We start from the raw sequence: 12,478 nt of genomic DNA, 5'->3' as shown, positions 1-12,478 counted from the left end.
TCTGTGACTAGGTAGCAATGACATCGGCTTATCCCATGGGATCTCCCGCTGGCTCCCTGCACACATGCACAGTGCCAGGCAGGTGCTGTGCCTGTCTCCCTGGGCATGGGGACTGGCAGAGACCCAGGGCTTGCGCGTTCCTTGTGAACACTCAAGCAAGCGTTGCTGTCCCTGGGCCAGGGGGGGAAAAGCTGCAAAGGGAGAAGTTCACCACTGGTGCCTGCAAGTAATGTGCTCCAGGAAAGCCTGAACCAGACCCAAACTCTTCCCCTTGGTCCATCTCCAGCGCCAGCAGCCTGACCATGCCCTTGTCCTTGAACCCTGCAGCTCCCGGTGTCGGCGTGGGCATGGGCTGTGCCAGGGCCCTGACATGACACAGGCGTCTTCTAGGGTCCGGGGGTGGCTTTCAAACAGGTTGTGACAGAGCCACGGTCCTGGAAAGGTGAACGGGAGCCCCAGGGCCAGGCTGTGTTTGTTTATCCTGGTGATGGAGCACACAACAGCGAAACAAAAGGTCAGACCCTGTTGCCCTGGGAGATGGTTTTTGAAGCTGCCTACCATCCTGCTGGGGCTTGGATGGAGCGGCCCCAGTGCTTGTCACGTCAAGTTATTTTTGTAATTTTGGCTGGTAATAGGTCTGAAGCAGCCTCCCAGATGCTGTGAGCTTCGGGGATACACTGATACAGGACCAGAAGGGCCCTAAACACACGGAGAGAGGACCACCCATCCCTGGGGCTTCAAAGGCAGATCCCCATCCCACAGCTCCTGCAGCCAGCCAGACCCCAACCCACTTCCTTCGTCTGAAGGGCCAGGCACACACAGCCCCTCCAAGCATTCCAGAAGATGGGGTGAGTCTGATCCAAACTTCATGTACCTTTTGCCCAGCTGAGTAATGAATGGACACAAACTTCTTCACACTTTGGTCAGGCTTAAGGCAGATGCTTTGACCTCACTGCAGGCAAGGGTGGACCGAGCACTGTCAGCAAGCACTGCCAGGGAGGCAGGGCAGACTCTGACCAGCCCCTCGCAGGCTGCTCTGGGCTGACTCTGCTTTTACTCCCAATCCTGTTCGTTTGAGCTGAACCTACAAATGCCACCGTCAACTCCAAACATGGCCTTGCCCATCTGGGGGGAGCCAGGGTTGAGCAGTGTGGAGATGGAGAGGGGGGCTGTGCCCAGGAGTCCTGGCTCTTCCTAGAGCTTCTCCATTGCTGGACCTCAAAGCCTGACATGGCAAAAATCACCAGTCTCCTTTCTGCAAGTGGGGAGACTGAGGCACGCAACCACACAATGCCCAAGCTGGGAGCGCACAGGCAGGCAGTGAAGAAGCAGTGAGATGAGGCAGGAGCCCTGAGTCAGGGTGTGAGAGTGTCCCTGTCCCACCCTGGCAGCTGCGTCTCATGCTAAGGCTGAGGTGCAGCAAATCAACCCCTTTGCCTCTAGATAAAAACCCCAAATTGTCCCTGCAGCTGGGCACCTTGGGGCTTCTCCTCCCTCTGGCAGGAGCCGGTAGATGGGACATAGACCGATCCTGGAGAAAAGGCACCTTCTCTCTGGGCATGAGACCAGCAGGGAATAAAAACCACGCATATCAGCCCTTGTCTCGCTGCTTCTGGTTGTCAGCACAAGGAGCTTTTGTGTTTACCCAGACTCAAGGGCAATTGCCCGTCACTAACAACACAATATCCCTCGGCCACGCTGCCCTGAGCCCAGCGAGGGAGCAGGACGGAGCCGGTAGGAGGGCAGCGCTGCCAGGGAAGGACAGGCAGCCCCCAGGACGTCAGGACAGAGGTACAAGTCCTGTTGAGCTGGGCTCATGGTCACACATGGTCGTTGGCCTGAGCTGTGCTGGGGACAGCATCAGGGCCCTCTTTCTGGGCTTAGACCCACGAATGAGCAGCTCAGGCTTGGCTCAGGAAACACCATCGAGGGTCTGATGGCAGCTTTGGGTGCCCAGTGCCTGGGAAGTGAGGTGCACACTCCTGGTGCTGCGTGTGTCGTAGCTGGTACGTCGGCTCCCTGATGGTGACTCAGTTTTCCCATCTGTAAAATCCAGTTTCTTGGATTTTGAACAGTGTCCAGCTCTGAAAGAGGACCCCAACAAGCAGTCACGGTGGGGGTGGTGGAGGGCTTGCTTCCACCGAGCAGGTCTCTGCTGTTGGAGACACAAAGCACAACCACTTTGGGGAAGAAGGTGGCAAAGCTGTTCCCAGGTCCCAAAAGCAGCAGAAATTGGATTCCCTCCATATTCACATGCATCCCCACCATCATATATTTGTGTTTGATAGTTCTGCAAGTATTCAGGGGATGACTTTTAGATAGTTGCGCTATTTGCACACAGGAAGGACAATTTGCACCCAGTATGCCTTAGCCCAGCCCAGCTTCCTTCAGCTGTGGTTTGGGGAAGCGTTACTTTTGCAGGCAGTATAGAGCACATGATACCAGGCAATCATGGGACACAGGGCGATAAAGGTGGAGCGGTGGCTTGCAAACAACTCAGAACAGTCAGGTGTGTCCATTATAATATTAATTATAATCACATTTAAAGGAAAGTTAACTTCTGCCTCTCCAGGAACTTTAATAGGCCACATTTCTCTTAACATTTTTCTTACCAGCTCCTGGCTGTGTGCTACGAGCTGTGCTCCAGCCAGCCCCTGGAGAGCACACAGCAGAGCCGGGCTGTCATCTCTGCCTTCTGGGGGACTCATTTCTTATGGTTTTAAAACAGAGGCAGAGTGGGCAAAAGAGAAATTGTGGTTCTCATGGTGGCTCTTGCATCCGAAAAAATTGTGTAGTTTGAATGTGTCCTTCAGAGCAGTACCTCCCTTCTTCTTTCTGACAAGTTGTTGGCTGTTTCAGGAATAACTTAATTTATTTGGATGGGGAAGGGGCTGCCCTTAGCAAAGACACATGCTGGCCAAGTGTGACATCTGACCCATGTGGGAGCGGAGGAATAGTCATCCTCAGTGTCTCAAGTGTTAGCATGGACTGAGCATGGTTTGGAGAGATGAGGCTTACAGAAAATAGGGTTAAGGAGTGTTAAAGGCCTAAGAGAAGCCACTAACCCCAGGAACTGGAGAGTTGGAGATTCCATTCAGTGTGCTCACACACAGGGAGCTCCTTTACACATAAATCCTCAGGCCAGATCTGGCACCAGCCAAGCTGTTGTTGAGGTCAATGGACCTTTTTGGCTGGTTCCTCCAGCTGCAGATCCAGCTTGCCGACTCTTTCATTTTTGTGTCATGGTCCCTGTTTTTCTTTATATCCTGAGCACGTAATTAGCTGGCAGGGCTATGATCTGGTCTCTGTTGCATTGGAGTGAATCCAGACTTATACCAACACCTTGACCCTGGGTAGACAGCAAGCACCTGAGCTCAGAGCATGTCCCCAGAGATGGCAGCAGGCAGGGACAGTAACGGTCCTACTGCTTCCCCCAAACAGGGACGAGAGATTTGTCATGGACTACACTCTGGAGACCAGCCAGCAAAAGGAGAAGCTTCTGAAAACTATCTACACCCTCCAGCTGAAGTCAATCACCACACTCCAGACAGCCAGCCCGCTGCTGAGCAGCCAGCGTGGCATGGGCATGGTGACACAGCACCAAGTCCACCAGCTGGTGGATAAGGCCAAAAGCCTGTGCGGAGATCTGGACAACATTAAGAACCTCCTCCACTATTGCCAGGATGACCTGGTCCGGCGGATCCCCAACCCCACTGGCAGCCGCTATGGGGAAGTAAGTGGAATCCATTGCTCCCTGGATGGCTCCATCTACATGACAGCTGAGAGTGCTCCCTGGGTCCACATCCTCAGCAGCACAGGCCAAACACTCCAGTCCCTGCCCTGCCAGCAAATGGGGAAGGAAAGTGGCACTTTCTTGCCAGAAGATGTGACTGTGACTCGGACGGGAATGGTGGCTGTAGCCGACATGATGAATGGAGCCATCTGGGTCTTCAACCCTCACACCAGCCCCTCCAAGGGGGAATGGATAAAAATCAGACAGGTTGGTTCCCCCAGGGGTATTGGAGTAGACTCCATGGGCAAGATCTTGGTAGCAGACTATGCACAAGGTCAAGTCCACAGCTTTGCTCTGGACCATGCTTTCAAGACATTCAATATCCACTCGGTCCCCAACTTGCAGGGACCTCGCTACGTCAGTCCAGCACCCAACGGAGGCTTTGTGGTAAGCGAGGAGTGTGGAGACGTCAAGGTCTTCATGAGCAGCCGTAAACTCCTCTGCTCCCTCAGCAGCAAATACGGACACCGGTTTGGCAACCCAGCTGGGGTCTGCGTTGACGTGGATGGCAGCATCCTGGTGGCAGATGAGCAGCGACGGACAGTCCACTTGTTCCCAGAGCATGGGGCTCCTGTCTGCCTGGTGTCCGCAGGGCTGCGGAGGCCTGCTGGCGTGGCTTGTTCTTCCTTCGGGCACCTCTTTGTGGCAGATGCAGGGGAGAACTGTGTAAAAGTCTTTAAGTACTGCGTGAAGCCCCCTTACAGCCCCGCCAACCCTGGGGTACCACGTGGTGACCCCAGCCTAACACCCAGGGGGGGAGTGGGGTTGGTTCCACTGCAACCCCGCTGAGCTTTGGGTCTGCTGGTGGGCTGTGAGCTCCACTGCGCCCATAGCTGGGCATTGTCCCCATACTTGACTGCCTTATTGCCCTCCAGCTTCTCCAGATGGCAGAAGCAAGGACTAGACCAGCTCCGAGTTTCTTGGACCCACCAGAGTAGCTAAAGGAGGACTGAGCTACTCAGAATTGGCCACGCGTTGGTGCCTTGGCAAACTTATCACCACTCTCTTGAATCCTTGTGTGGTTTTGCAAAGATAATATAAATACTTCTCTTCCCTGCACACCGTTTTTATATAGCCATTGTTCCACCTTCATGATGCCAGAGTATGAGTGGTGGGGTAAGGCCAGGCCGGAGCTGGCAGCCGTGGTCTATCTGGCACGCTGGGTTTGCAGCGGACTTCAGGAGAATGGTAAAATAAAGGTAACTCATTCCATGCTGCATTCCTGACCTCTACAGGGAAGCAACAACTACTGCATGGAGGAAATTGCATATGGGCATGTAGAATTACTCACACCAACCCATGTCCTGGGGCTGAGCCTGCCCAGCCGTCCTGTTCTCCCCTCGGAGAGGAGGGCTAAGAAACCACAGCCGCTGCCTTTATCAGCAGGGGCCAGGGAGAAGCTGGCAGGGTGCGGTGGCAGAGGGAAGGGCGTTTTCATCTCCCCACTCCAGCCCTCGGCACGGGCACGGTGCTGCACGACTCCTCGGCCTCTGCTGATGTCCAAGACCCGAGTCCAGTCACCACCTCCCACCGCAAACGAACCCCAGAGAGGACCCTTTCTTCTTCCTGGCCCTGGAACGAGTGCTAAAGACCACGGACACCCTGCGGTGCCCTCCCAGACCCCCTCTCCCTGCAGAGCGAGGCAGCCCCAGGAGCGAGCCCAGCAGCAGGGACTCGGATAAGCCTGTCCCATCCCCTCCCTTCATTTGAGCTCCCAGAAAAAACGCATCTTCCCCCACCTTATTTCCAATCCTGCGGCTCCCAACAAAAAAAAATCCAAACCCTTTTCTCCAGCCCATCCCTGTGGGGCCTGCACCCTCCACCTCCACACCCACTCTCCCTTTCCATGCGGGACCCCCTCTCCGGCTGCCCAGCGTCCTCCCGGCACCCCCACGGCCCCAACCCACTGCCGGCTCCCAGGAGGGAAGCTCCGGGACACCGGCACCTGCACCCACGGGCCTCTGCCAGGCCGGAGAGACCCGCTGAAGCGGCAGCGATGACGGGGTCCCGTGAGGAAAGGCAGGTCCCTGGCCTGTGGGGATGGGGGGGGACACACACAACGGGGTCCCACGAGGGAAGGCGAGTCCCTGCCCTCGCCCCAGGCCCGGGTGGGTGATGGCGTGCCTGAGGGCTGGGCGAGCTGCCGCTCCTTATCGGCCGGCTCAGCCGGGGCCCCGCCGCCTCTCTCTCTCTCTCGGCCCCGCGTTGGGGCGAACCTCCGGTGAGCAGCGCCGCCGGGGAAGCCGGGGCAGACCCCCGCCGCGGCGGCACCGGGCCCCTCTCCAGGCTGCTGGGGGACGCGGCCTTAAAAACCAAGGGGGGAACGAGGAAGGGCGGGAGGGGGGCGCCGGGCAGGCCCGCAGGGCGGGCGGAACGCGGGAGCCCGGTTGCCGGCGCCGGCCGGGCCCGCCGCGGTGCACAGCCCGGCGCCAGCGGCGTCTCCGAGCAACCGGTCCCCGGAAGCGGCCGGTCTGGCGGAGCGGGCGGTAGGCGGCAGCGGCGGGACGGGCCGGGGCGGCGGCGGGGAGGGGGGCGCAGGCCGAGGAGGCCTGCCCGGCCGCGGGGCTCTCCTCGGCCCCTCATGCCCTCAGCGGCCCGGCCCCGGGGCTCCCCCCGCGCCGAGGCCTGGCCGCGGGCGTCAGCCCTTACCGGGGATAGCCTGGGCTGCGGGCGGCAGCGCGGGGCCCCGTAGGCGTTGTAGGAGCGGCCCGAGGGCCGGTGGTTAAATCTGCCTTAGACCTGAAGGAGAGGGGTCGGGGAGGAGGCATTTCGTTGCTGGTGTCTCTCTCGGCCTACCCGTGCCTTAAGATCACATTTAAAAACCGCCAAAAAAGCCGGGTGAGCAAGAGGTCGGTGGGCTTTGCGGGGAGACAGCCCTGCTCCTGCTGCCCTGGGACAGCCGTGGCCAGCTTGTCAGGGCTTTCTCTCTGTCTCCTGGCCTGGTGGCCGTGGAAAGACCTCGGGGTGCTCAGGCGTGGGTGTGCCACGGGGTCGGCACCCCTTGGCATGGCAGGTGGCAACGGGGCAGCCTGCACGGTGAGACCGGGGCTGCGTCCCGCTGTTCGCCTTTGCTTTTCTGTCTAAAATTCTGAAGCGAATCAGCCCTGGGGTACTGTCTTTGTTTGTTGCGTTTTAGGCGGTGTCCGCTGTTGGTCTTGCTGCGCCCGAGATCGTTGCATCGATGATCTGTGGGATCTCGGGGGAAAAGCTGGGGGTTTCCAACAGAAATGGGCAGATCTGGAAGACTTTAGGCACTTTATGAGCAGGGACTAAGCAGATTGGTAGGATATTTCTGTTAAAATTACCAGCAGTGAAACAGTTGGCCGTGGTGACATTTAGAATGTCAACTTTAGATTTCAGTCTATTGAAATGAATAAGGTAGGATGCAGGACCAGTAGTGGATTTGGGAATACAAGCCCTGCCGCCTGAGCTCCCAGGCTGGCTCCCTGGTTACTGCTGTATGCTGTATTAACATATGAATAGTTGATCGGCTGGTTTTCAACTGTTGAGATATTTTGTACAGCCTGAAAGTTGTATCAGTCTTCTCTGCCATATCTGCAGCAGCCAAAGGACAGATGGTGTGCTTAGGTATTATTTAACCTGAGCTGTAGCCAAAGTAGTCAGCTGCATAAAACTAAGTTAATTTAAAAGGTTGGGGAAGGTGTGAGAGGAAAAACTCACAAACTAGAGAAGATAAGAATGAGAAGTGTTTCTCCTCCGTAAGAATTTTTCCCAGATGACTGTGGCTATCTTTAAAAAAAATCTTAGTGGAAAATAAATGTTTTAATTAGGAGTCAGTTGATAATTGTTCTCCAAAATGTCCAATGGATGGACAAACCTTTAAGAAGGACAGCCATGCAGAGGCACTGGAAGTGTCTTGTAACGATACTCTCAAACAACCGTGACATCTCTTGAGGAAAAAGAATAATAAAAAAATCAACTTTAAAAAGTTATCTGTTCAATATTACTGGTGGTAGCTTTGGTAATTAAAAAAGAAATACTGAAAAAACCCATTCAAGTACTTATTTTCTTCATTTTTCTCTGGTTTCTTTAAAATATCAAGCTCAATTTCAGTTTGTAGAGTATTCAGTTATTGCTAAACTTCACTTCTAAAGTTTTGGTATTACGATACAGCTAGAATGTTATCGCTCTAGCTAAATTTATATTATTTTAAATAATTTCTGAGCATATGCATGAATGTACAATCACCATGTGTTCAATGTGTTATTTTACCTTTCAGAGCCCCTATATTTATATGATTTGTTTCCTTTTTCCTGGGAATATGTCAATGGGCCTTAGGGGAAAAGAATGAAAATCCTTTTTCAAACCTAAAGCTAAATCATGAAGCAGATTTCATCTCGCCTGATAATGTTTCTTTAACAACCTGAGTTAGGCAAGGAGGTAGGAGAGGCAGTGAAGGGAAGACTATTTTGGCCAGTATCCTTGGACAAACTGCAGTCTTTCTAAGAGAAAGAAAGCAAAATGTAGGGGGCAGGTTTTATTTCAAACTTTTTTAAAGACCAACCTAATTAATTGTGTCTGTTAGCTGATTTTCCCCAAAGTTTTCTATGTGTGTCAGGAGCAACTCTTCTAGATAGGATGTCTGTCCTTTGATGTCTATGTGGTCTTCCAGAAAGAAAACACAAAAAAAATACCTGAGTCTTAGCTATTTCAATAGAAGTGAAAAATAAGCTTGGATGTCTTGTTTTTCAGTCCATTTGGGTCTAATAGTCATTAAACTTTGTCTGGTGAAAGATGACATTTTTCAGTTGTACTGTAAGTCTTTGGTCTTTCCCACACCTGGTGTCCTGCACCCTTACAGTCTCGGGGTGTCACATCTGCCATTTTTCTACCCTTCCTTTGATATATCCTTCTGCTTCCCTTCTGCTGGAGGCTTACAGTCCTTTGGAAAAACACATATTATTTGAGGTTCTTCTGAGATCCTGCTTCCTCACAGACTCTACGTCTCTGAGGTTATCCCTCTGGTCAAAGAGGGAGAGGTGGAAGTCCCTCTGTGGCCTCCAAATCTTGCCGTGGGCTGGAGAGTCTGTGGGGCAGCAAGGGATGATGCTTGGTGCCTTCAGCACCTGCGAATACTCACTGCTTTCAGCAGCATGATGCGAACAAAGTCCCTTACGAGCACCCTTATGCCTGTTTGAGGGGAAGTCTTGGGGTGTGCTTTGGAGCTTTGCAGTAAAAAGGAAAATTCAGTTGCAGGAAAAAAACCCATTATTCCTTGCAAACGCAGCAGCTGTGGTGCTTTTCCCATCAGAGGAGCGAGCTGTGCACCAAGGAAACTTCACCTTGCTGCCTCGAGGGGCTGACAACTCATCCGTGAGCAGACATTTCCTACTGCTGTACTTGGCAGGGCTGTGGGACTGGGAGTAGGTTAATCACTCGCCTTTGCTGCTTCCCCATGGCCTCCTCCATGCCGTAGCAAATTGCCAGGTGCTGAGATTTACTAGATCAATTGTATTGTATTAAAAAGAGAGAAAACAAAACCACCAGGGACCTTCACGTTGCGCATCCTCTCTACGTGTTATAAATACACTCTGTGTTCCTCTTTCCGATTGACTGGGTCCCTCGCAGAGGAGCCAGCCTCGGGGGCCTGCAGAGTTTTCACATCTCTAACAAAGCACTGAAGGACGGGAAAGGACAACGGGCGCCGGATGCCGACTGTTCTGCGCCAGCGCCCTCCTTACTGCAATTATATTTCTGTTAGAAACCTCCACCTTATTTAAAGAGACATTGTCAACTGCCTCAAAGCTCCTTTTTGTAAAAGTCTTACAAAGCCATTGAGATGTTTGCTTAATGACGTGAAGAAAAATACTGTAGCTAAAGAACACTGATAAAGCAGAGATGCTTCTCCTTTTTTAGGATCTTGTATCTAATGAATTAAAACTACTACATAAACTTCAATCCGTTAATCACTATAGTCCCTTTTGACAAAATCATCACCTCTGTTTCCAGATGAGGGGAGTGAGACAAGAAGAGATGAGTGATCTGACCAAGGTTGTTCAGTGAGGTTGTTGCAGAGCACAGCTCGGCATTCCTAGATGGTAAAGGAGGCTCTGAAGTTATCTGGCTTTATAGCATAAACCACTATTTGATTGTCGGTAATAGAAGGAAATTCCCCAGATGCATCACGGTCTGCTATGATGTAGTCCCTTCTCTAGGAAGTGCTCAAGCGCATCCAGTATCAGATCCAAGATCTGAGGCTGGATGGATTCCTGATCTTGGCCAGTCTGATGGGTTGTGCTTATCGCTGCAGTATCATGAAAGACTGCTCCAGGACTGGGAAAAGGGCTTTGCTGAGAAACTCACCACCCCTCACTTTAAAGACTGCAGATTCTTGGGAACCTCCTAAATACTCCTCTGATTTGAAATCCCTGTTGGCTGTCACTAATGTCATTATCTAGTTTCAGTGCAGAGGTGAATGGATGGACTTAGTGTTTTAAAACTTGACTGGGCCTCCTCCCCAGTGGCTTTGGTCAGCTCAAATTTTCCTTGCATTTAATTGCCGTTCTCAAGTTTTATTTCTGTGTTTATTGGCAGGTGTACCGTTCTTCCAGGATCACTGCCATGGTACTTAAGGTCTTCTTTCCTTCTTGCTGCTCTTCAGCAGAAAGTGGCATTCTGATCGGGCGCTGGATCTCCGAACAGAACTCTGCTGTTATCCTTGCTGTGGTCCATTTCCCTTTTATTCCTGTCCAGGTGAAGCAGTATCTCAGTGAAGTCCAACGGGTGACTAAAGTCAGTGTTTCGGTGCTTGGCTCATGGAGCAACAGCAAACAAGAGAAAGAAGAGAGTCTGAGTGAGTTCTTGGAAGACCTTGGGACAATATTTTCCCATGAGCCATGGATTCAGATAAGCAAAGAGGGAGACAGCAAATTCTGGAGCTGTTCTACCCTTCAGAAACACTCTAACAACCCTAAGGAGGAAGAAATCATCTTGGTATACTATGACCAGCGCAAAGTCATGCTTTCCCATCTACATCCCCCTTTGGCCACAGCTACCTCCACTGACCACAACGCAGATGATGCTTCAAAGCTCTCTGCCGTCTTTGACACAGTTGCAAAGAGTAAGATACTGTTCATGACGGATCGATACGACGATGGGCCCATCAAGCTGACCCACTGGCAGTCAGATGGCGTTGAAGCTAGTATCATCGTGGAGTTGATGAAGCAGGCCTCTGTGCCTGCGTGCATGCTGCTGACATTCCTGCTTTCACTTATCTCTGGGATCTGCAGGAGCAGGTAAGTAATGCGACATCGGCCAGCTTACGTTTTGCATGGAAATGTAATTCATGTTTAGGCATTTGCAGGGTTCCTGCTCAACCCCAGTGAGAAATACAGTTGATACAAAATCATTCTGTTGGAAACAGGCTGCCGCAGAGCTGCTGTTAAACTTTTGGGAGCTCCGTTGAAAACGCGAGGCTAAAAGGCTTAATGCTCCTTAATGGCTTGATAGCTGGGACTCACTACTCCCAGTTTGCTATGAGTCCCTCCACAGCTGTGAAACGTCAGCAAATACTGTGTCTAAATCCATAGTCTCTCTAACAGATGGTGGTGCTGCAACCTTGGCACCTTATAGTAGGTTACAGGGAATGCTGGTCAATATGAATCCTTGGTGAAATCCTGTTGTCGCAACCATGAAACCGAATAGGTTGCTTCAAATGTAATGTGTGGCAAGTGCTTGCACTAAAGAGCGATTCTGAGCAGATTGGAAGGGGAGAAGCTTCTGCATATAAAGCTTAATAACACATCTGGTCAGCCTGCCTAGAGAGTTTGTGCCAGAGAAGGGAGTGGAGTTCAGGTTCCAAGCTGCAAGGGGACACTTTAATTGATGAAATTTGGATAACAGCTACTAATGTATTCATGGATAAATCTTCTCAAGTACAGCCTAAGGGTATGGGGAATGGAGTCTTTTAACAGGTTTCCAGTTGTAAGAAACTGTCATTAAAAAATTACAGTGGAACTCTTCATATGCAAAGATTTTCTAAACAGTTGGGTTATGCATTTTGGTACACAAAGGGAAAACTGTCTGGTTTTGGACTGCTCTATTGGAAGGGATTTAGAGTCAAACACAAACCCGATATAATCAGGAGCCACTGGTTCCTGGGACTGCTCTGTAGACACTGACTATGCGTTAATGTTATTAATGATAACTAAGTCAGAACTTTGTGGTTGGGTAGAAGATTGGGTGTCAGCTCTGAAGGTCCTTTTTCTGGCTGTCCATGGACTGTATGTGACTACCAACAAACAGGATGATCCTTTTCTGCATAGGCACTTGGTCTCAAGGTCAGACTTGCCCATCTTGATCGGTGCTAGGACTCAGACCAGGCTTAGAGTCAGGTTAAGCCCAAGTCTCACTTGTTTCCAGAAGGCCACAGTCTAAGCATAACTTGGGAGCTTGAGCTCAGTCTGGCAGGTTGGGCACAGATAGCTGCTACCCAGCGTATCCGGAGCTATTTTGATTTCAGCTTTTCCTAGGCCCAGTACAGAGCCAGAGCAGCAGCCAGACTAGCAGCCAGCTATACATACCAGCAGGCAGAATGCAAGGCTTGCTGTGTGTAAACCTAGGTTGAACTTGTTCTTAACCTTGGGAGGTTGCTACAGGTTTCTTTCTGCTTTGTTTTATTCACCCATAGTATCAGCATTATATTTACTTATCTTACGGATGTTT

The 12,478-nt window shown here is 51.6% G+C and overlaps 1 protein-coding gene across 3 annotated transcripts in view; it reads left to right on the top strand.

Moving 5' to 3' along the window:
- The first annotated feature begins 5,992 nt into the window (after nucleotides 1-5,992).
- The window catches only part of PIGQ (phosphatidylinositol glycan anchor biosynthesis class Q), a 38,217-nt gene continuing 31,731 nt past the window's right edge, over nucleotides 5,993-12,478 (top strand). For 2 of the 3 annotated variants that reach the window (XR_012654649.1, XM_075059279.1), the window contains exons 1-2: nucleotides 6,209-6,279; nucleotides 10,349-11,049. Coding sequence is in view for 2 of the 3 variants with exons in the window: in XM_075059279.1 (XP_074915380.1) it covers nucleotides 10,376-11,049 (674 nt within the window). In the remaining variant the exon portion in view is untranslated. Of the gene's footprint in view, nucleotides 6,015-6,208; nucleotides 6,280-10,348; nucleotides 11,050-12,478 lie in introns of those variants that run through there. The other variant, XM_075059280.1, reaches the window with a different exon arrangement.

This window comes from Buteo buteo, chromosome 29 (assembly GCF_964188355.1).
Source record: "Buteo buteo chromosome 29, bButBut1.hap1.1, whole genome shotgun sequence".
Taxonomy (NCBI): Eukaryota; Metazoa; Chordata; class Aves; order Accipitriformes; family Accipitridae; genus Buteo; species Buteo buteo.
This window is presented reverse-complemented; position numbering and strand designations above follow the sequence as displayed.